The following is a 23260-nucleotide window of genomic DNA, read 5'->3' on the forward strand; positions in this document are numbered from 1 at the left end:
TGACTCGAGTCTCTACTGCATATTTCTTTATTACGGTTTTCTTTTTTAATTAGGTTTTCATTTGAATAATATAATATCTATCTGATTCTATACTCATCTGTAATAAATTCAAACTCAGCAATTTCTAATCTTTAAAATCTTTTAAAAATCGACTAAACGGAAATTAAATTAAAAATTAGTTCTTTCATTTTATGTGAGGCTAATTACTTAAGTAATTGTATTTGTTTTGGTGTTCAATTGCTGTTAAAGATAATGCATACCTGTTAGTGGGGCTATGTCCAAAGTAAGTAGAATTAACCATTTTCTTTTGGTTTGTTCAGCAGAAGAACAATAATATGAATTATGGTTCACATCACAAATATATGAAAAAGAAATTAAATTGTTGCTTTTATATGTCTAAACAATTGTCTAGAAGAATATTACAGATTGTATAATTTAATAACTCATGAAGTGATAGACTTGTTTAATAAAATTCAAAAACAAAGTGGCAGTTGTTTCGGTTGAAAAGAGGGAACCGTTTTATTTAAACAGGAAACAAAAAGTGATACCTTTTTCCTCTTTCTCCCTGGTTCGAGACCTTTGCTTTTTGGATACAATACAACTTCGAGGCCTTTTCTCTCTTGCAGTTTGTGAACACAAGAAATCATACATAAAAGCATGGACTTTCTTCGAAATTTCAAACTTTTGTGCATTTACTCACAGGAATGTTCTTATTAAAAATTTGGTGGAGTTGATCATGCATGAGAGCAGCACAGGGATGACAGAAGCACCATTTCCAAACAAGAAAAACGACACTGAGATCACAGTGAAGGAGCAATATGGTCAGGTTTTTTTATAAAAAAAATTCTTGTCTGTGGTGTGTAAATACTAAATACTAAATAGGGTTGTTATAGGTGGAGATTCTGATGACAAAGAAATTGTGCAACTGCAAATTGAGGGAAGAGACTTGTCTTTGGTAGATGGGACATATGATAAGCCTCTTGCATGCTTTGGTTGTGGCATTGGATGGTTCTCGTGAGTTCTATAATTCCAAGATGCTTACTTTTTCCTCCCAATTTAAGGACAGAAGAAATTGATGTTTTTGAGTTTGAATGCTTCTTATAAATAGGTTTCTCTTGGGATTTGCTTTTCCACCACTATGGTATTATGCTACTGTGCTTTATTTTGGAAATTATCTTAAAGGCCCCAGAGAGCGACCTGGCCTTGCAGCATCAGCAATTGCAGTAAGAATGACACCAAAAAAAGCTTTTGCCTTTCATTTTAATTGTAATGAGATTTTGTTTTTCCTTGTGCTGAAAATCATATTGGTGCAGGCTTTAATTTGCTCGGTCATTGTCTTGGTTACTCTGCTTGCTGTTTTCTGGTAGCAGATGCTACCAAGTTTCTTCCAGAAAAGCAGAGGACGTAGCCACGAACTATTGGATTATCAATCAAATTGAAAATATTAGTAGTTAGGAATGTCATTGGCAAATGTTCTCTTTTGCCACCGATTGTTGTAACATTTTAGGGTGTTCTCTTTGGCCTCCCACTGCACATGTTCTAGTCATTATCTTCATAAGCTGATCTCAAGTTTGTGTTATTGGACTTCTGTTTTACTTTCTCTCAAAATTTTGTTGATAACTTTTGCAACATAGGGCAAGAAACAAACTCAGGAAGAATTGAAATAAATATATCTTCACAAGTATCACAATATCTTGCTGAACAACCAGAGTTTAAAGACAGAAGAATACCCGAGGACCTTAAAATTAGTAGATATCTCACTGCAATCAGTTAAACAAAACCACAGCCTCTTCTCACCTAAAGCATACAACGATTAAAGTGATCACACAAACACATGTTGACATGCACACCCACAATATGAAGTTCTGGCGTGTACTGTGGATACAACAGCCAGGGAACCATGGCTCCACTCTTTTGTTTGATATATTTACAAGAAATAAAGGTTTCGCTTAGCTTAGCAATTTACAAAGTCCTCCACCGCTCTTTTAGAACTTTTCCTTTAGGGCCTCCTCATCAGTGGTCTCCTTGTCTTTGATAGAAAGTGGTGCCACATTAGGTACTTGTGAGCTCTTAAGTCCCTCTAGCTGCAATACAGCGCATAATTAGGTGGCTTATATAACAAAGTGGGAGTAATGGGCATACACAGTTCAAATGAACATCAGAAGCAAATGCAACCATACATATCTCAAATATTCCGCCACAGGGAACGCCTTAGTTTACTAAAGCTATAGACGAACCCACATATTAATAGTCATCTAATGAGTTGGTGTAGCAGATATCTTTTATTACTCAACCGACCACAATCCAAAAGAATTACAGTAGTTCAGATTAATATATTGCCAATTACATTGGAAAATATGGAGGTGTATTGCAAACAATGAGGGGTCAAGATGGATACATGCACATCAGTGCTGCAATCCATCTATAATCAACTTTGAAGAGACAAACCACTCATATTTTCTGTTATTCCAATTCAAATTTTACACAGCTATTACACTTTCAAATACTTTAACTTTATTTGTATATTGCGCTTGAGTGAGTTCATCTCCTTAATCTAAGCATTGGTGAGTCAGTAGGTCGTTTGCACTATGAGTATGTAACGTAACTTAAGTTGTAAATTTCTATGATTTCTGTCCATCTCTCCCTAATTAACTATGTAATTGTAAGGCATACTGAAGGGGTCATACTTATTTCTTGCCTACACATGTTAATACTTAAGTTCACAACTCTGTCCATCTGCATTTGATGAAATTATTAACACAGTTTATCACCCTATAGGCAATATGGTGTCTGAAACTTAATGACGCCTCTTAGCCAATGCTTAGATTAAAGTACAGGTGGATTCAAAATCTAGAAAAGTACCTCACTGCAGGTTTCTTGGTGTGCTGCCAAAAGTGTGTTATACTTTTTCTGCAACTCTGATAATTCAGCCTGTACCTTTTCATATTCAGACACAGATGGACCCCCTAACTTTTGTTGAACAAACCTGTCAAAAAATTATAAATCAAAAATCAAAATATATCTGAACATTTGCACACCGGCATAAGCACGGAAAAAATTATCTCACAAGATAATTCTATTTGGATGCGATACATGAAACAAAATACATTTGTTAGCACAAAACCAGAACAAACAGAAGAACACCACTAAGCACAACTACTCAACACTTGCAACAGTAAAAGACGGAATATTGCAATTACAACTTAAGTACCATTTCCAAGAAGAAATGGTACACAACTGAAATAGCATTCTGACAAACCCCCGTAAATATCGACTACTTAATACATAACAAGCAGATTATGTTCAAAGCCTCACAATTTCTGCTTGTATGCTTGTATTACAAATATCCTAAAGGTTAAAGATTGGGCAACAATGTGCAATGCGCAATGACAATGAGATACTTAAAAAGAGAATGCAAATCTCGGTAAAAGCTAAAATCTAACTTTTGATAAAGTGATGTGGAAGAATGAATAACTAATAATAACATTTGAATTCTTGGGTAAATATGAATTCAGCCTAATTAATAAAAACTGAAAAAACTGGCAGTTAAGCTGTTGCTATTAGTTGAGCTAGCAAATCATTTAAAGCTTGATTCTTGGTTCAAATAGAGCATTTGGATCACAGAGTCAAGGAGATGAACTCACTCAAGCGCAGAGGAAGGTTTGTCATTCTGCTCATATAACGCAACCAGAACTGTCCCAGAGAAAATTACAAAAATAAAGAGAATAAATGAAAATGTACATAAAATAATTTACATAAAAAATACCCAACCCACAAAAGCAAAAAAGGAAAAGACTTAAGCTTTACATTAAGAAACGGAAAACTTGATAGAAGTCAGAAGGAGAGAGCAACAAACCTTTGGTGAGGGCATCAAGAACTCCACTGGATTCTAAGTACTTCCTAAAAGCTTCTTTCTTTGCCTCTTTTTCCTGAACATACATTCACCAGACAGTGATTAAACCTTTTTCATGAAAGACCCAAAAATAAAAAATGAAAGAAGTAAAAATGGATCATACCTCTTTGTAGTGCATCATGATCTTCGTCTTCTATTTTCTTTGATCTGCCGTGGTGGGGGATTTCTTTTTTTATTGCTTTCGATTTGGTCTAGCTGTAAATGGCAGCTCTTGTAGTATGGTATTGACATGGGCCTACCTCTGCTACCAGTCCAATCCAAACCATTGTTTTCGTCATGTTTCGACCACATGGGCCTCCATTTCAAATGATATTGGAGGTCTTTTGGTTTTTTTTTTGAAATATTGATATTGGAGTTTAAAGTTTGTATCATTAGAAGGCATTGCAAAAGGGTACTGATTTTCTCACTTCATTTTTCTAAACAAAAAGGAGTGTAGGTGGATAAAAGGGGAGTGGGAAAATTATTTTCCTTGCAAAAAACCCAATGTTATTTTCACTGTCTCATTCAAATTTTATAGTATTTTGTTGGTTAGAAAATGGACATTTTGATGCATGTATGCACACCCAAGTTCTCACCATTTAGAATTAGACAATTTTACGAGCGAGGGCCATATAGCCTTTAGGTATTAATCATTGAATCAAATTGGTTAGCATAATTCAACGATTAAGAAATATGACCTCACCTAGCCCTGTAGAATGTTTGGAGGTGTTCATTTGGCCCCAGTGTATAATATGAAAAGAGATCCACTTTCTCCCATCTTTCATTCGATGGTCGAAGAAGTGTTCAATCCAATTAGCAAATTCAGCTCTTAGATCAAATCATATTCATAGTGCATGACAGTGGGCCCATATCACCTGTCCATGGAAAGCTTAAACTTTTCTTTTCTGTAACATATATTGCAATCCCAACAATCAATTACAGGGAAGACTTTTTTTTTTGGTGAAAAGACAGGGAAGACTTTAAATCAACATCTCTCAATCTTTCTCTGTCCCCACACGCGTACGCAAACACTTGATTTGTGGAGGAGCAAAATAATGAACACGACGTGGGGAAAGGAATTGCATGAAATGCACCAAAGCTTTCACCATGATAACAACGTGGGAAGTAGCAACACTGGAAGCATTACTAACAAACCGTACTGCACAAAGGAATCGACATCTTCAATTTTTTCCACCTTGTCATTAATAGTATTCCACAAATGTCTGAAAGCTCCCTGTTGTTCCTGCAGCATTCATTCCTTCCCATCACGACAATGTTGTAAAGAAACAAAGCTTTTTGAACGACCAGAAGGGAAGGGATATAAAAAGTCACCTCTTTTTTGGGGTTACTGATTTGATCTTGACCATTTGAATCTGCCAAAATTCTTCTTTCATTGTCATTGGCTGGTTGATCAAGGGGCATCTTGATTTCAGCTCTGCTGAAACTTTTTATTGAAAGGGGTTCATAAGCTGAATCAGTATGTATAGTTTCCATGACTGAACCAAAGAAGTTCGTCACGGGCACCTGAGAGAGAATATTTCCCAGCATCAAAGTAAAGCAAGCAACTTCGATAGCTCCAAATTGAGAAGATTAAGTTTAAAACTTCCCTACCTCTTCCAGGTGTTGCTGGTATAGATCTGTTCTATAATATGCGGTTGACATCAACAAGGTTGGGTTATAGGAATTGAAAAGACTGCAAAATGGTAATCAAATCCCACAATAAATATTAATTTTGAAGAAAAATCACTTACACTGTAATGGTTCTGTACACTTTGAAAGCAATAATTGCCACAATGAAATAGGTATGCAATTTCTTAAATATACCTGCTCAATGAGGCATTGTCATACATATTTAGCCTCTCAAAGAACGCAAGGGTGTAAAATGTAAAACGATCTACAACAGAAACACCAACCTGTATCAAGTAAACAGTGTAACTATAATTAGATGAAATGCCAGTAAGTGGTATCAAATACCTGGATTTGAGATTACTCAAGAACATGGAATAGCATTCTCGGTCAAATCAGTTTAAATGTTAAAAACATTTTCTACCAACAAATCCACCATACATCAGAGTCCAAGTGATGTGAGTATGAGTTCTCCCCTTTCATGCTACTTCCAATAGCCAAAACTCCGGGTGATTGAAGCTGCAAAACTCAAAATATGATCTTTCATTTAGTATAAAAGCATGTGAATAGAACAATTTCATCAAGGATACTCTCTTTTCAGATTATGAAACTATTATACACAATCATAAAGGAATTTGTCTCTGTGCAATGAAGTCAAACAAATGTTTCCATTCCATTCAAGCTATCCTATCTGCAAAAGTGTAAACCAGGATGGTATGTTTTGAGTTTAAGTTTTTTTGTACATTCTTTTTAAACATTACAATTTCAGTCTGAAAAATTGAACGAAACAGGATATAGCTAAAATATATTATGCTTTTCTTTTCTAAGAACAGGAAGGAGCAAATCACAAACCTGAGAGAAGAGAGTGGCAGCTTGGCAAGTGTCCACCATTATCAGCAGCTCCTTGAATCTAAAATTTTGATCATGTTATCAACTTCATATGAGTCCATTTGTCCAGCAGTGACGATCAATAGGAACAGTCATCAACATGGATATAACAAAATGTAAAATATAAAAAATTGTCCCAAACTAAATTGATAATTGATAATTGATAATTTCATAAGAAATGTAAATTATTGTATTCATCTGATAATCATTTTCTCCCTATTTCTAATATTAAAATGTAAGAAATTCTTATACAAATGTAAAAGGCAACAGTGGTAGAGGTAAAAATTCCTAACCTATGCTTTTCTTTCATTTGTTTTACTGCATCAGCTAAATCATGACTCTGGAGCTCTTCCGAATCTTGAAATTTTAAAAATTCATCTCCTCCATGTCCTGTCATATACAAAAGAATGTGGCTTCCTTCATCACTCAAAAGACGCTTAGATCTTGGAACAGCATTCTCATGACGCCCAGTCAATACACGTAAAAAAATTTCAACTGTCACTTCATAGCCTCGATAATCCACCTGATAGATTCAGTTTGGTAAATCAGCCATCTTTGGAAAACTATTTGAAGCAAAGTAAAAGACCTAAACAGATAGAAGAAAGCTCACCTCAACATTATCTCCATACAAGTTGAGTCTGTGGTTTTCATTGTTAAAAACTTGGGCAGGATACTTGTTTCTAGCATTACAGGCCATGTCATCTGCCAGCATAAGTATTATTCTCTCATCAGGTATTCCAAGTCGCTTAACAGTCCTGTAAATCAAAAGAAAAACACACTGAAGTAACTATGAAAGAAAAGAAAGAATGACAGACAAGAAGATGCTCTAGGAGGAAAAGACCTGTGTTCTTACCGATATAGGGATAAAGTATTGGCCATGTGTCGATAATTAAACCTGAAGACAACATTGGGATAGGTAAATCAAACTGCGATATTGTAGAACTATGAGAGATTGAAATAGGTAGCTCAAGATTCTTCAAACTAGCTCATTACAATGATTACAAGAATTCAGTGACATATATTGATTCTTTCGATGAACCCTTAAGATGAAAATAGGAAGACTTCCGTTTACTTAGTGTCCCTTAATGCTTCAATAATGTTTAAATTAAAGTACTGAATGCAAGAGAGCCAAGACAAGGTGAAAGAACTGTAGTTTCTCTCTAAAAGAAGACTGAATATGTGATAGAGACAGCTCTATTCAACTCCCCCAGAATTGAAAATATGAAATGCTGAAACAAGTAGATGGCCAGTTCACAAGTTTAAACCTATACCAAAGCCGAAGATGAATTAGTGTACATTCATGCATCCACATCTAGAAAAATGGTTATGGTTCATAGAGTACATAATTCCAACTTCTCTTTTGCATTGTTGCCGAGGATGGTAAAAAAACTGAGCAAATAAACTAGAAAGTGCTCATGGATGGATACGATCCACAAAGTAAGCAAACTAATAATCATATCAAACACACCCGAATTTTTATCAAAAAATTAAATTAGTAAGAGATAAAGTAAAGAAACTTTTAGAAGGCTATCGTTCATAACCAAAAATTATAACATGGGCGATATCTATTTCTCACAGAAATAGAAAAAAAGACAAGTTGAAAAGAGCAAAACAAAGTTTGAATTACCAGAATCGAGAGGTGCAGACCAGAACAGCCCAATTGTTAGTGTGCATAGTGGTCTCAGAAGAAGAAGGAGAACCAAACGCCATGCATTTGGTGACAGTGCACGGACCCAGAAGCAAAAACGCCGCCGCCACCACTATGGATTTGAATAAATTGCACATCTTGCAGCGGATGCTTGAATTCTTATGAACTTGGGGTACAACTTGTTAAAAAGAAAATAAAATCTGGGTGGGTAAAAATGAGGGAGCAAGCAAATCTTGCCTTGAGCTTATATGGAATTAGAGACCCAAATCTGTTAATGGCACAACGAGGCTTGTCATCTCGATAGTTTTCTTTCCCTCCCAGAGATTAGCAGCCTATATCTCACTCTTCTTCTTCCCCTTCTCTTTATTTAATTTTCCTGTTACGTCATTGAAGGCCGGTAGACATGTAAACTTGACCCGCTATACAGTTGACCCGCCACGCCAAAACCCAACAAAGCTGGCCCGAAGACAAAAGAAACAATAAGCTGGTCCCCGAAAAGCCCAATAAAATCCCAGTGAGGTCACAATCCAGTCAAAAACCAACTTGGCCACCTTAAATTCATCACTTCCCAGTTTCCCAAACCTTAGACGCTCAAGCTGAAGGGCAAGCACCCATTCACTTGCTTTTAAGCTACACATTCTCTCAGGTACGCTCTTTTAAGCTACACATTCTTTCTTTTATGCATGCTTTTGTTTATTTGATTCTCTTTCTTTTGATAAAATTGATGAATGGGGCAAAAATGGTAGATGGGCTAATGTAGTTACCGTCTTTCGTTTCCATTTGATTGCTTAGAGTAGGAAGTGAAGGTGATTACGTTCTGGGTCTTATGTTCTCTGTTGTATCAGTATCGGACAACTTGCAAGATGAAAACTTTAAGGTGTCAAAAGCAATTTTTGTTGCGCTTTGCTGAGGAAAATTTTGGTCTTTTTCCTCGATGGATTTAGTACAATGTAAATGAGTAACCAGATTATAGACAAATTCAGGGTTTTTGTGATCATAAGCTGTTCGAGTGTTAGAGACTTAGAAGTTTGGAGCTTGGGTTTGTTTCTTTAGAACTGGTGAAGGGCAATTCCACAATTCAGCAAATTGGTTGCAGGGTTCATATAGGTTCAATCTTGGTCTTTTGCCCTCAATCCCTCTTCTTTCCCGAATTCGCGAGCCAAAGCTTATTATCTAACAATTATTTTAATTTTAGTTGCATATTTGGTTATAGTTTGAAAAAAAATCTGCAGTTGAAAACAGTTCTAGCGATATGTTGCTTACCAGATTATGATAAAAGATTGCTGAGCAATATATATCAAATAAACGTCTGTCGTCGCTGATGGATATCATTACTAGGTTATGTTGATATAAGAAAATATTTTAATTTATCAGTAGTAGTAGTGTTTTAAATCATGGACAACTGGTGACTTATAGATTTGTGTCTTTTTATGTCAATTGAGATGCTTTAACATTGGATATGATCTGCTACACATTATTAGGACTGTACTCATACAGTGGAGCATGCTCTCCGCACAATTTTATGTGTCCAGATGAAGGGTCAAAAGAGGTCTGCAAATGATATTCATGCTGCATTGACTGATGACATCCTACACGAGATCCTCCTTCGACTGCCAGAGAAATCTGTTTTCAGTTTCATACTCGTATCAAAGAGGTGGCTTCGTGTGATATGTAGCTCTTCTTTTCGAAAGGATTACCATGCTCGATGGAGAATAAATTTTCATCTTTTGGGCTTCTTTGTGTGCAATCATCTATACCTTGGAAGATCTAAACATGGCATACGCCGGCCCCCATCAGAACGTGCACTTCATTTATTGTCAACTTGTGAGGAAGGCGATAATTTACTGGTTTCTGGGATCCCCAAACAGCTTGGCTATTTCATTGACTCTTCCAATGGCCTTCTTCTTTTCGGCCGCCACCCAATGACATATTCTGTGTGGAACCCAATCACCAAACAGCTATGCCGACTTCCTCAACCTCAGCAGTACTATAAAAGTTTGTGTATTGCATTCTTCAGTGTCACCGAGGAGTGTTTTGATGACATCATCCACTACAAGGTTATTCGGGCAAGATGTGACTGCAGACGTGATGAAGTTAATACTGTCTCCATTGAGACTTTCTCTTCAGTGACTGGTACATGGAAACATTATACGCTCACTTGCTCTTCAACATTTGCCTTGCGTCCTTGGGCAGTGGCTACTGTAATTAGTGGTGTCATATACTGGTTTGCAACCCAGGGAAATCTAGCCATTTATGATCCGCGTCTTGGAGATAGGCGTATAGTTTTGCTTAAATTACCAGATGGTAAGATTTCTCAAGATTATGATGAGTGTGTTCTTGGGGAGGCCCCAGATGGGCTTTTGCAGTATGGTCAGAGCAGCACGTCAGGCATGGAGATATGGGTTCTTGCGAGGGAAGGAAATAGTTTCTCATCAAACTTGCAATCACAGAACAGGTGGAATTTAAGGTACAAACTAAGTTTCAAAGCAATGTGGAAGCAAAATCCAGACTGTGCAAAGAATTCTAAAGAAGCTCAAATATTGTCATTCCTTCCCCAGAATTCTGAATATGTCTTCATAAGAGCTGGATGGAACATATTTCTCTTTCACCTCAAAAGCCGAAGGCTTACACTGATTCCATATCTTGGTCGTGACTCTTCTATTCAATGGGATGACAGTCAAGTAATGCCTTACTTTAGACCTTCTTGGCCGCACTCCTGTTTATGCCCCTAAAGACTTACGGAGGAGAAAGTTGTAGACATCTATTTCATACGATCCCTGCAAGTGACCTGTGTTGCATTTAGTTGTTTTATGTAATGAACATATGACAGTTTCCTTAGAATATTGAGATGAAGTTCTCTTTGCTGTGATATATATATATGTATGTGCATAAAATTTTCTTTTACCTTTTTATGGCGACTTCAGTATTCTTTTCCCTCTTTTTCCTTTTTCTTCTGTTTAAAGATCCTTTTCTGACTTTTGATTGATGCGCATTTTCTGGTACGGTGGAAAACAGCACTGGTAATTGTAAATGGTTGTAACATGTAAAGTAGAACATTAGAAAGGCTCTGTTTACAAGTAGAACATTTGGGCAGGGCAGGGAACCACTGGTTAGTTTGGAGCTTGGATCTTCAGCTCCCCCAAACTGTTTAACAGTGGAAGGAATCATATACAAGAATAAAAACCAAATCTTTGTAAATGCGTCTGCCATCATATTGATTATTTTAAAGCATGTTTCTGAAAGACAAAACTTTCAGTTATGTTTAAAAGAAAAAAAGCAGGACGGAGGTCGACATCACATTGAAATACAAACACATAGAGGAAAAGAAAGAAAATCCAGTCCGTTAAAATTCGAAGACTTTGATCCCAATCCAACGGTGTACATGACAAGTATCAAATGCTTACAATACATTCAGATACACAAGATTGGAACATCTCCAGACCGAGAGAGCACTATGACACAAGGAGATGTACCGTTAAAGAAAGAGAGAGAAGACTTGGTTAGTAGCCACTAATTGGCGCGCAAACAAAGGAAAGCAACCGAAACAAGAGGCCCTTGTGAAGAATGTCACTCCCACAACCGACTCGATCCACATTCACTTCCCACACACAATCACACAATCAAAACTTTCCCACCTCACCAATCAACCAATCTCTGTTTCTCTTTCTACCCCTTCCCATTTTTTCCTTCACTTTCTTGCCAACTTTCCCGGAAAATGGAGTTTTCTCGCACATTGACCCAATATGTCTGACCCCATTAACCTCGTCTCTTGTTCATTCTCAAAAGTTTGATGGTTTTGCTCAAAAGGGTCTCTTTCTCTTATGGTGTCTGGTGGAAAGGAACACTTCTCAGCTGGAGTTGGGAGCTGATTTGTCATGCATCTCAACTTTTGAATAAAAGTACTTGATGAGCTTTGGATTGGCAGCCTAGAAAAGAAAAATGGTACGTGCGGTCTTTTGTTGAATTTCATAAATTGACATTTGTTGATTTCCGTATATCCATGGTTTTGTCTTCCTTTAATTTGTAGATTAAACTAGGTTTCCGAAATTCAGTTAAAAAAATGTATGTCGCGTTCAAAAACTAGTTCCAGGGATCAAATGGTTGTTGAGTTTGTTAATAACAAATTATTAAGTTTTCTTTTTTTGATCGAACATATGTTAAGTTAGTGTCTGTGATGCAAAATGGAACGGTTGTTTAGTGTATGTTATCCTTTACAATAGCCCAGTGTTAGCTTGTGATTACCAGATTGGGATTCTTTGCTTCTCATCTCAGAGATGTAGTAACCGAAAATTTCTTTGCCAAGGGTGTAATAAGAATGGAGGGGTGTGCGTGTGTCTGTGTGGTTTTCTGAACTAGCTATTCCTTTAAAACATAAATTTCGTAAACAATTTAGCTGTAGAAGGAACTACTAGCTTTTCTGTTCCTAGGTAAAACACAAGGCATATGACAACTCGAACTAAGCATTGAGCAAGAGAGACGAGTGTGCTTAGCATCACACTGTACTTTTGGTGATGGTGAAATAATTAGTGGTGGGCATACCTAACATAGACTTAGTAGTAGATATGCAACAGCAATAGGACAAAAGGTGTTGGCACATATTTTGTTGGAATAATTTGCCCCCTTATTCTTTTTCCAGTTTTCATACAAAATGAGTCAGAAGTAGTCTTCAGAAATGGTTATCGGTGAAGTTTGTGTTTATGATGACATTTTAAATAAAAATTTATGTATAATTTCATTCCTTTGTATCTTCAACTACAGGGAACGCCAGTAAATATCATTGTAGGATCTAATGTCTGGGTTGAAGACCCGGAATTGGCTTGGATTGATGGACAAGTGTCAAAGATTAATGGACAGGAAGCTGAGATCGAGAATACCAATGGGAAGAAGGTGCATTTCCTGTTACTAAACGTGATGTGTTTGTTTTTATCTTTTTCATCACTTGACTGCAAATCAACTAAATCATCAGAAATAACTTTTATGTTTGTTCTTTGGAATTCACCATTGCTTCTAGTATTGGGCTCTAATGAGATTTCTATTTTGGTGCTATTAAGATTGTTGCCAAATTATCGAAAATATATCCAAAAGATATGGAAGCTCCTGCTGGCGGAGTCGATGACATGACAAAGCTATCTTATCTGCATGAGCCTGGAGTTCTGCAGAATTTAAAAATTAGATACGAACTTAATGAAATCTATGTAAGTTTCCTGCCCTTCATTTTGAAAAACTTACTAAGTTTTTATTCAAAATAGGAATCCTTACTCTGTATAACCATGGTATCTGCAATAACATATGCCTTCATTTCTATCATGATAGACTTATACTGGAAATATCCTTATTGCCATTAACCCATTCCAAAGACTGCCCCATCTCTATGATGGTCACATGATGCAACAATACAAGGGAGCACCATTTGGAGAACTAAGCCCTCATGTTTTTGCAGTTGCAGATGTTGCATACAGGTTACCTTCATTTACATGCCATTGCTCAATTTATCAATAAACCAAATATTTACAATTGATTCTTTGAACAAACCAGGGCAATGATTAATGAAGGAAAAAGCAATTCAATTCTGGTCAGTGGTGAAAGTGGGGCAGGTAAAACTGAGACCACAAAAATGCTAATGCGGTACCTTGCATTTCTGGGTGGCCGGGCTGCAACCGAAGGACGTACAGTTGAACAGCAAGTTCTTGAAGTAAGATTGATATACTACCTTTGATTAGCATTTATATTAAGCTTCAATTACTCGATATTATCTTCTATATATCAAACTCGAGTAGTTTCTTATACAATTCTTATGACGCTTCTTTCTTTTCTGAGTGCAGTCAAATCCAGTTCTGGAAGCATTTGGCAATGCTAAAACTGTTAGAAATAACAATTCTAGGTAAGATACTCTTGCATTTGGGCAATGAAGTAGGATGTTGATTCTCTCTGTCTTTGGCTTGACATTTTATCTCCTGAATTTTCCTTATTCACTAGTATACTGCTGAGTCAATATGATGATGAAGACTATATCAGCAATCATTTGCTGCCATGAATTACTTTGCCTCAAGTATCTTCTGATAAATTTACAGTGGTGCTCTCTTTAAATTGTGCAGTCGTTTTGGTAAATTTGTTGAAATCCAATTTGATAAGCAAGGAAGAATATCAGGAGCCGCCATTAGAACTTACCTTCTGGAACGGTCTCGTGTTTGCCAAATTTCTGATCCTGAACGGAACTACCACTGCTTCTACCTTCTTTGTGCTGCACCACAGGAGGTAAGATCTTGTTGGAATGCAGATTTCTTTTCATACAACTTCGGGCTAATATTTGTTAATGTTGACAGGAAATTGAGAAGTACAAGTTGGCAAATCCTAAATCATTTCACTATCTTAACCAGTCACGTTGCTATGAACTGGTTGGTGTAAGTGATGCCCATGATTATCTTGCCACAAGGAGAGCTATGGATATTGTTGGAATAAGTGCTAAGGAGCAGGTATAGCCTCTTCCTAATTTCTTTCTAACATGGAACCTTAGAAAGACACTCGTCTCAAACCCAAACCCCCCCCCCCCCCCCCTCCTCTCTCTCTCTCTCTCTCTCTCTCTCTCAGGAAGCAATTTTTAGAGTAGTTGCCGCAATTCTTCATCTTGGAAATATTGAGTTTACCAAGGGTACGGAAGTTGATTCGTCAGTTCCAAAAGATGATCCAGCCAAGTTCCATCTCAAAATGACTGCAGAGCTTCTCATGTATTTATGCTTTCATGATATTGCCCTTGTAATGTGTATTCCAGTTTGTTTTTCTTTCATATTGTAATATTTGTGATAATAACATAATCTCAGGTGTGATGTTGACGCATTGGAAGACGCATTATGCAAGCGTGTCATGATCACACCAGAAGAAGTTATCAAGAGAAGTCTTGATCCTCAAAGTGCAGCCATTAGCCGTGATGGTTTAGCAAAGACAATATATTCTCGATTGTTTGACTGGTTAGTCACTAGTGTTTAAAACAACATTTTCATATTTACATCTGGTTCATGAACAAGTATCCTAATTACCAGGAGAAGCAAATTGTAGAGTGAGAAATAAAATGCTGATGTGATCCTAAGCTACTTGTATTTATACAGGTTGGTGGACAAAATTAATGTCTCAATTGGACAAGATGCTACCTCGAAATCTCTGATTGGGGTCCTTGACATCTATGGTTTTGAAAGTTTTAAGACCAATAGGTAACAACTAATGAACATAATACCATACATAGAGTACATGGATGTCCCTATATGTGTACATTCTATGGTAGTTTTGAGCAGTTCTCCCCTTATGGGTTGGCATTATTTTGCAACTTAATTTCAGCATATCGTCCTGTGCAGTTTTGAGCAGTTCTGCATTAACTTCACAAATGAGAAATTACAGCAACATTTCAATCAGGTAATGCCTCAGATTATTATCTTTAGCTTTCTCTAATGTTTATATTCTAGATTACTATTATTATTGTTATTATTTGAAAATTACGTTTTCCCTGTACATTTTCAGCACGTCTTCAAGATGGAACAAGAAGAATACACAAAAGAGCAGATTAATTGGAGCTACATTGAATTTGTCGATAATCAAGATGTCCTGGATCTTATTGAAAAGGTTATTCCTATTCTTAGAATCAGTTTCAGTGTTTAGTTCATTATCATATCTAAACTGGACGGTAATTCATTAAAAGAACCTGCTTGCCAAGGCTGTCTGGTCAGAAGTTTATTTATAGGCATTGATGGACAGATAGAATAACATGTTGGTTTTCAATGTTCTTGTAGTCAATAATAAATTTTAATCTCACAAGTCTTCACGTATGATGTTTTCTTTCACAGAAACCTGGTGGTATAGTTGCTCTCCTTGATGAAGCTTGGTAAGCTATAAATCCTCTGCTTTGAAAGTTCTCTTTCTTCCTTCAAAGGAAGGCGGTCAATGTTCACTTGAGGTTTCATTCCTCCATTGTTTAGAAAAGGTTTTAGAAATGTTTAAGAGCATTAGATATTAGGAACTCCCTATCTAAGGTTTTAGCTGGATGTCCAATAGAGAAAATGAAAAGAAAAAGAAAAGAACAGGTCTGAGCTAGATTCTTCATTCTTGCTAACTGCTTTTTTTTTCTTTTTACCAGCATGTTTCCAAAGTCAACCCATGAAACATTTGCAAATAAGCTTTATCAGACATTCAAAACTCACAAGCGCTTTATAAAGCCAAAACTTTCTCGCACAGATTTTGCCATCGCTCATTATGCTGGAGAGGTAAAGTAACTACCAAAGCAACAATTTCTGAAAATATAAGAACCAATGTATTTCAGAATTTTACCTTTTGAATACTTTGCTGCAGGTTCTATATCAGTCTGACCAATTTTTGGACAAAAACAAGGACTATGTGGTTCCTGAACATCAAGACTTGTTGGGTGCTTCCAAATGTTCTTTTGTGGCAGGCCTTTTCCCTCCACTTCCAGAAGAGACAGCCAAATCTTCCAAGTTTTCTTCAATTGGCTCTCGTTTTAAGGTATTTTTTTTCACTGTCTTGGTGAGCATGACATGAAGGTCAACTTACCCAAGATAATCAATTATCGAAGTAAAACTATATGGAAGCTCGTGTGGCTTCTTTTATATTCTGCAATGTCAACTTATGCTGCAAGAAGTTGACACTTAAATTTTCTACATTCTAATTGGTGCAGCTGCAACTACAATCATTAATGGAAACCCTAAACTCTACAGAGCCTCACTATATCAGATGTGTGAAGCCAAACAACCTTCTAAAACCAGCCGTATTTGAGAACGTCAACATTATGCAGCAACTGCGCTGTGGTGTAAGCAAACAATGTTCTTTTTCCTCTTTACTTTCTTTAAAAAATATATGTATTTTTTCTTTCAGCTGCTGCTGACAGTTTCCCCTGTAGGGTGTTTTAGAGGCAATCCGAATTAGCTGTGCTGGATACCCTACTCGAAAACCCTTTTTCGAATTCATAAACCGATTTGGACTTCTTGCACCAGAGGTCTTGGAAGGAAAGTAAGTATAATCTCTCAGGTTTTTCAGTTCAAGTGGGAAGAGAAGTTTTTGGCCATAATATTTCAACTTTCTGATTAAACTTGGTGGATCTGCATTCTGAGCCTGTTTTTACTTATTAGCAGCTATGATGAAAAAGTTGCCAGCACAAAGATTCTGGAAAAGAAGGGTCTTAAAGGGTTTCAGGTAAAATGAGGTGTTCCTTTACAAATTCAGAGCCTTCTTATAATTAGAGAATTGTTAGTGCAACTAGTATTCACTCCAAATTGCCAAAGCTTTGACCAGTCTTACAGCCGCTCATGCATGTTGCGGCAGAGTTACTAGGAAATGTAATTTAACCTTAAAGCATGGACTTAATCCGCATTTGGACTTAATCATATCATGCACAAATGGACAGTATATGTGTCGACATCCAGTCACATGCTGAGGGTAGAGGCATTTGTTCGATTTTGCAGATAGGTAAAACAAAGGTGTTCCTAAGGGCTGGTCAGATGGCTGAGTTAGATGCACGAAGAGCCGAAGTACTCAGTATTGCAGCTAAAACTATCCAGCGGCGTGTACGAACCCATTATGCTCGGAAACGGTTTATTGCGCTGCGACAGGCAACCATAGTTATGCAATCGATATGCAGAGGTGAGTCACATGAAAAATTCATTAGAACCAATCAGGCCTATAACTACATGCAGTGCTATTTAGTTCTTAGAGAGAATCTTACAAAAGGATGTAGCTATGATTTTCCTGTACTTTCTTTCCTCACACAACTCTTTTGGGGCCTCAGTTTAACTGGCCAATTAATTTCCTTCAATATTTTTTGGTATAACTTGTAGGAAGTCTGGCTTGCAAAGTCTTTCACTGCATGAAAAGAGAGGCAGCTGCTGTGAAAATTCAGAAGAACATGCGCAAATACCAAGCCAGATCAACTTACAACAAACTCCATATCTCAGTTCTTGTCTTGCAAACAGGTTTAAGAGCAATGGCTGCTCGTAAAGGATTCAGATTTAAAAGGCAAACTAAAGCAGCAACCATCATTCAGGTTGTATAGAAATATCTTGCACGATTCTTTTTTTAATCAGTGAAGCTCTTTGTGGTCAGGACTCAGGAAACATCTGATATGCAACTGTACTGATTTTCTATTGCCTTTGGAAAAAAAAAATATCTAAATGAAAATTGCAGGCGGTGTGGCGTTGTCATAAAGCTGTCAAATACTATAAGAAGCTCAAGAAGGGTTCAATAGTCGCACAGTGCCAAATGAGGGGAAAAATTGCAAGGAAGGAACTTAGGAAGCTCAAAATGGTAACTATTAAACTCTCTCTACACTTTTTTTGTGATCCAATCATGAACTTATTGTTCAGTAGCCGAGATGAGAGGAATATGTAAAATTTAGCGCATACAGGACAGTGCCTAGTTTCTGTTTAATTGACTGAAGGTTATTGCCAGATGTGAGTGATTGAGCTGAGGGGATGAGGCCCATTTCAATACCGGGATATGCTATGGAATAAAGAAGAATATATTGTAGGTTTGAATAAAATAGGAATGGACATAAATAAATTAGATGAAGCCTTCTATGTAGACATGTAGAACGTCAACTGATGTTTGGGATTGATGATGTACTGATTGTTGCCATAAATAATACTATGCACATTTTCCGTTTCTAGCTGATGATATTCATATTATCTCCGATTTTCTTCAGGCTGCAAGGGAAACAGGAGCACTTAAAGAAGCAAAAGATAAGCTGGAAAAACGAGTGGAGGAACTAACTTGGCGTCTACAGTTGGAAAAACGTTTAAGGGTAATCTCTGTGTCTTGCAGAGTGATTTAGTTTTATAGAGAAGACGCTGTGAAAGGCTGATGAATACTTTCTTCGTCTCAACTTATGGCTCACGCCAAAAGCTACTATGCTAATGCATTGGTGTACTTTCGACAAATGCATCTGATAGAAAATTATGCTACTTTAACATCCATATATGTTACCTTTTATTTTGCATCCTTACTCTTGATGAGGCTCATAGATTCTAATTTAGGTTATGCATGCAAATGTTGTCAAGCTAAAGTTCATGTCATGTTTGCAGACTGACCTAGAAGAAGCAAAAGCACAAGAGATAACGAAATTGCAGAATTCAGTGCAAGAAATGCAGAACAAAGTTGACGAAACAAATGCCTTGGTTGTCAAGGAACGAGAGTCTGCAAAGAAAGCTATTCAAGATGCGCCTCCTGTTGTTAAGGAAACCCAAGTTGTTGTTGAGGATACTCAGAAAGTTGATTCTCTAACTGCAGAAGTGGACAGTTTGAAGGTAAGAATGTTCAATACAATAAACAGCACCTATAATACTCTGTCTTTGAGTTTACAAGGCTTTAACATGTTTCAGAATGCTTTATGTATTTGTTATCGTCTTTTATTGTTGATATATGTAGCAGTAGATTCTGGTTTTTTTCAATTACTTCATCTTGACCTTGGCTCTGTGCTACCTGCCAACTCCCCACCTCCCCAGGCCTCTTTGGAGGCAGAGAAACAAAGAGCAGATGACAATGAAAGAAAATACAATGAAGCTCAAACATCAGGTGAAGAACGACGCAAGACATTAGAAGAAACAGAGAAAAAAGTTAGTCAGCTCCAGGAAAATTTGACCAGGTAATATCACGTCTAAAGCATGAGCTTCCTACATGTTCATGTCTTCTTTTAAATGAATTACCAATCCTAACTTGCCTGATGTGGTTTACTGTATATTTAAACTTCCTTTATTAGGCTAGAAGAGAAGCTTACCAATTTAGAATCAGAAAACCAAGTATTACGCCAACAAGCTGTGTCCATGGCACCTAATAAATTCCTTTCTGGACGGTCCAGATCAATTATTCAGGTAATTTTCAATGCAAACCATGGAATGCAGTAATTTTCAGATGGTTAAAATTTTCTTCTTGTTTGACAATTGGCAGAGGGCAGCTGAAAGTGGTCATATTGGAGGGGATGCAAAGACAACTATGGTAAGTTTCTCTTCAACTTCAAGCAAGATGATGCAGTGGAAGGCTATTTCTTAACTTTTCTGTATGTTAAATTAATCACCTGGTAAAATGGATCAGGATCTGCATAGTCCTTCAATAAACCACAGGGAGTCAGAATTGGAGGATAAGCCACAGAAATCGCTGAATGAAAAACAGCAAGAGAATCAGGAATTGCTTATTCGATGTATTGCACAACATCTGGGCTTTGCAGCGAACAGGCCTATTGCTGCCTGCATCATATACAAATGCCTTTTGCAGTGGAGATCATTTGAAGTTGAGCGGACTAGCATTTTTGATAGGATTATTCAGACCATAGGGAATGCCATTGAGGTTTGGAATTCCCATCCATAATGTTTCTGGTATTTTGGTTTTCTGTTTATTCTTAACACAAAACAAACCTCGTTAACTTGAACTCAGACCCAGGATAACAATGATATATTGGCCTATTGGTTATCCAATGCCTCAACACTTCTATTACTACTCCAGCGCACACTGAAAGCCAGTGGTGCTGCTGGGATGGCACCACAACGACGTCGATCATCATCAGCTACCTTGTTCGGAAGGATGACACAAGTATGTAATTCCTAGTCTCTTGTCCACATTGAATATTGCAATTCATGAATTTTCATTTCCTCAGTTTCTTCACATTTTTGCAATTGTTTTCCACTAGAGTTTCCGTGGAACTCCACAAGGAGTGAATCTTTCCTTAATCAATGGTGGAATGAGTGGTGGAGTGGACAGTTTACGACAAGTTGAAGCCAAATACCCAGCTTTGCTTTTCAAACAGCAACTCACGGCATATGTAGAAAAGATTTATGGGATGATTCGAGATAATTTGAAGAAAGAGATTTCTCCGTTGCTTGGATTGTGCATCCAGGTCCATTAAAATGTTCATCTACAGAATAGGAAACAAATATTATTGCATGAATTTTTCAAGAAGTAATACTAAATTTGGAACTTTAACAGGCACCAAGAACATCCAGGGCAAGCTTGGTTAAAGGATCATCACGATCAGTTGCCAACACTGAGGCCCAGAGAGCTTTGATTGCTCACTGGCAAGGGATTGTCAAGAGCCTTGGAAACTTCTTAAATACTTTGAAAGCAAATCATGTGAGTTCCCCCTTCTCTTACCTTACTCACATTCACATAATAATATGATATGTCTTTCTTCTTCTCAACATATATAGCCTATTTATCTCACACACATTGTTCCTCCCTCTTTACAGGTACCTCCATTTTTAGTTCGTAAGGTGTTCACACAGATATTCTCCTTCATCAATGTTCAGCTATTCAACAGGTATTATGACGAGACGAGACGAGATGAGAGTGTTTGTATACTGTTTAACATTCCCTAAACTTTTCTAATATAAGAGTATTTTCTGCAGCCTTCTATTAAGACGAGAGTGCTGTTCATTTAGTAATGGAGAGTATGTTAAAGCTGGGTTGGCTGAACTGGAGCACTGGTGCTATAAGGCAACGGATGAGGTACCTTAAATTTAGTTCCTCTTTGTGCTGTGCTGTACTGTACTGTGCTGTGTGATAATTGATATACACTCACTTACTAAATAAAAGAAAATGCAGTATGCAGGATCAGCTTGGGATGAACTCAAGCATATCAGGCAGGCTATTGGTTTCCTGGTATCTTTCATTCATTATTTTCTGTTTCTACTGCCAGTACTAGTAGTTACGTTTTATAACAGTGAAGTTACTGTTAGTCCTCAAATTTTTACGTTTTCTGTTCAGGTCATACATCAAAAACCAAAAAAGACGCTTGATGAAATAAGCCATGACCTGTGCCCGGTAAGTGATGTGTATGCAAGGATAAAACAAACTATACTTTAGTCTATTAACCTCTCCCTCGAACTTCTTTTTTAACAGGTCCTCAGTATACAGCAGCTATATCGTATCAGTACAATGTACTGGGATGACAAATATGGCACACATAGTGTGTCCTCGGATGTAAGTTTTTATGGATGCCATTACTCAGCTAGGTTCGAGTCATCTTCGTCACGCAGTATTAAAATAAATTACAATACACTGAACTGAACTGAAAACATGCATCTAAAAACTTACTTGCACATTTTTTTCTCTTTTTTCAATGGTCCATCTAGGTTATATCCAATATGAGAGTGTTGATGACAGAAGATTCCAACAATGCTGTCAGTAATTCTTTCCTGTTGGATGACGATTCCAGGTTATGCAACATTTAACCATGTCATCACCCTAATTCAGCTTTTCTTTCTCTTCTCTTCTCTTCTCCTCTGTTTCATTTGTTTTGTTACTTCATTTGGAGTTGCATTTCATAAGTAAACTGATTGAAACCTTAAGAAAGGAAACTTTTGGTAACAATTACAAAATAACTTTCTTTGGTTCTGCTTTTGGTAGGGCTTGTTATCATTGCTGAACATATCTCATTCCTTCCTCGTTTACCTCTATATCCTGGACATTGGACTAACACTATCCATATCCCTTGGTAACCCTTTATGCTGCAGCATTCCATTTTCAGTTGATGACATATCAAAGTCGATGGAACAAATAGACATCTCCGACATTGAACCACCGCCACTTATTCGTGAGAACTCCGGCTTTAGTTTCTTGTTGCCGCGTACAGATTGATTACTTTGCTGCAGATGGATGGATGGAGGGAATGTCTATGAGTATGAGCCTGTCTTTACTGTCAAGTGGTAGATTCAACATGCAACCTCCCCTAATTCCCTCATGGATATTAATTAATTATGGGGTTGTACATTGTTCATGATCATGCTTTGCCCCACAAAATTTTTCTTTGAATCTGCATTTAGATACATCATGAATTGCATCAAATGGAAACGGGGATGTTAATGCTATTGTTCCCCGCCAATGTAAGTTGAATGTTTTGTGTTATGTTGTACAAGTAGCTGATTTTAGGGATGAAATTAAAAGCTTAGAGCATATTTTTTTTCTTCTTCAATAAATAGCAGTTTTTTTTGGCAGTTTAAAAGATGAACAATCTCAGTCAAGACCAAAGAACATCTTCATCATGTATTTACATATTGACACAAGAACCAAATGAAACAGAATTATTCATTTATTGCTTGTGACTGGCGAATAGATGCCATGTAACAGAAGAGAAACTGAAGACGCTATTCAGCCATATACGTACAATTAAAATAACAGAGCAAGCAGGAACAAGAGTTCCATGAAAATATGACTAAAGAATAGCA

The 23260-nt window shown here is 37.0% G+C and overlaps 5 protein-coding genes across 9 annotated transcripts; 3 read left to right on the forward strand and 2 right to left on the reverse strand.

Annotated features, from left to right (window-relative positions):
- The first annotated feature begins 580 nt into the window (after positions 1-580).
- LOC110754266 (uncharacterized) lies at positions 581-1407 on the forward strand. The gene is made up of 4 exons (XM_021955320.2): positions 581-821; positions 894-1014; positions 1109-1223; positions 1314-1407. Exons 1-4 carry the CDS (start codon positions 737-739, stop codon positions 1365-1367), a joined length of 375 nt encoding a protein of 124 aa, XP_021811012.2. The 5' UTR covers positions 581-736; the 3' UTR covers positions 1368-1407.
- Positions 1408-1648: 241 nt separating this feature from the next.
- LOC110754260 (c-Myc-binding protein) lies at positions 1649-4168 on the reverse strand. Its single transcript, XM_021955315.2, has 5 exons — positions 4017-4168; positions 3857-3929; positions 3645-3693; positions 2863-2986; positions 1649-2084 (listed from the first exon to the last, which is right to left on the reverse strand). The coding sequence occupies exons 1-5, from the start codon at positions 4032-4034 to the stop codon at positions 1986-1988; spliced, it is 363 nt and encodes a 120-aa protein (XP_021811007.1). The 5' UTR covers positions 4035-4168; the 3' UTR covers positions 1649-1985.
- A 600-nt stretch (positions 4169-4768) lies between these two features.
- LOC110754321 (Peptidase C13 family) lies at positions 4769-8407 on the reverse strand. The gene is made up of 10 exons (XM_021955379.2): positions 8034-8407; positions 7260-7301; positions 7017-7161; positions 6700-6929; positions 6371-6428; positions 5960-6037; positions 5717-5805; positions 5504-5585; positions 5225-5416; positions 4769-5135 (listed from the first exon to the last, which is right to left on the reverse strand). Exons 1-10 carry the CDS (start codon positions 8189-8191, stop codon positions 4995-4997), a joined length of 1215 nt encoding a protein of 404 aa, XP_021811071.2. The 5' UTR covers positions 8192-8407; the 3' UTR covers positions 4769-4994.
- Positions 8408-8550: 143 nt separating this feature from the next.
- On the forward strand, positions 8551-10993 carry LOC110754322 (F-box associated ubiquitination effector family protein). 2 transcript variants are annotated; one of them, XM_021955381.2, is made up of 2 exons: positions 8551-8700; positions 9587-10993. In XM_021955381.2, exon 2 carries the CDS (start codon positions 9587-9589, stop codon positions 10784-10786), a length of 1200 nt encoding a protein of 399 aa, XP_021811073.1. In that variant the 5' UTR covers positions 8551-8700; the 3' UTR covers positions 10787-10993. The 2 variants fall into 2 exon arrangements, with proteins under 2 accessions (XP_021811073.1, XP_021811072.1); XM_021955380.2 differs by having other exon boundaries at positions 8588-8700; positions 9536-10993.
- A 509-nt stretch (positions 10994-11502) lies between these two features.
- On the forward strand, positions 11503-22928 carry LOC110754355 (myosin-11). 4 transcript variants are annotated; one of them, XR_015836238.1, is made up of 38 exons: positions 11503-11996; positions 12813-12941; positions 13106-13249; positions 13368-13513; positions 13590-13746; positions 13877-13935; positions 14150-14309; positions 14378-14527; positions 14643-14779; positions 14873-15019; positions 15158-15259; positions 15401-15458; positions 15564-15665; positions 15887-15924; positions 16177-16303; positions 16389-16559; positions 16732-16863; positions 16954-17063; positions 17183-17246; positions 17516-17693; positions 17888-18093; positions 18234-18353; positions 18751-18849; positions 19130-19351; positions 19550-19689; positions 19804-19915; positions 19992-20039; positions 20136-20387; positions 20475-20630; positions 20728-20934; positions 21024-21167; positions 21284-21354; positions 21443-21542; positions 21639-21695; positions 21801-21857; positions 21936-22048; positions 22169-22251; positions 22550-22688. XR_015836238.1 is itself a non-coding variant. In XM_021955415.2 (38 exons), exons 1-38 carry the CDS (start codon positions 11994-11996, stop codon positions 22671-22673), a joined length of 4593 nt encoding a protein of 1530 aa, XP_021811107.1. In that variant the 5' UTR covers positions 11506-11993; the 3' UTR covers positions 22674-22928. The 4 variants fall into 4 exon arrangements, 3 of the variants coding, with proteins under 3 accessions (XP_088110107.1, XP_021811107.1, XP_088110106.1); XM_021955415.2 differs by having other exon boundaries at positions 11506-11996; positions 21936-22016; positions 22550-22928; XM_088253980.1 differs by having other exon boundaries at positions 11507-11996; positions 17186-17246; positions 21936-22016; positions 22550-22928.
- The last annotated feature ends 332 nt before the right edge of the window (positions 22929-23260 follow it).

This window comes from Prunus avium, chromosome 6 (assembly GCF_965620075.1).
Source record: "Prunus avium chromosome 6, drPruAviu1.hap1.1, whole genome shotgun sequence".
NCBI classification, from domain to species: domain Eukaryota; kingdom Viridiplantae; phylum Streptophyta; class Magnoliopsida; order Rosales; family Rosaceae; genus Prunus; species Prunus avium.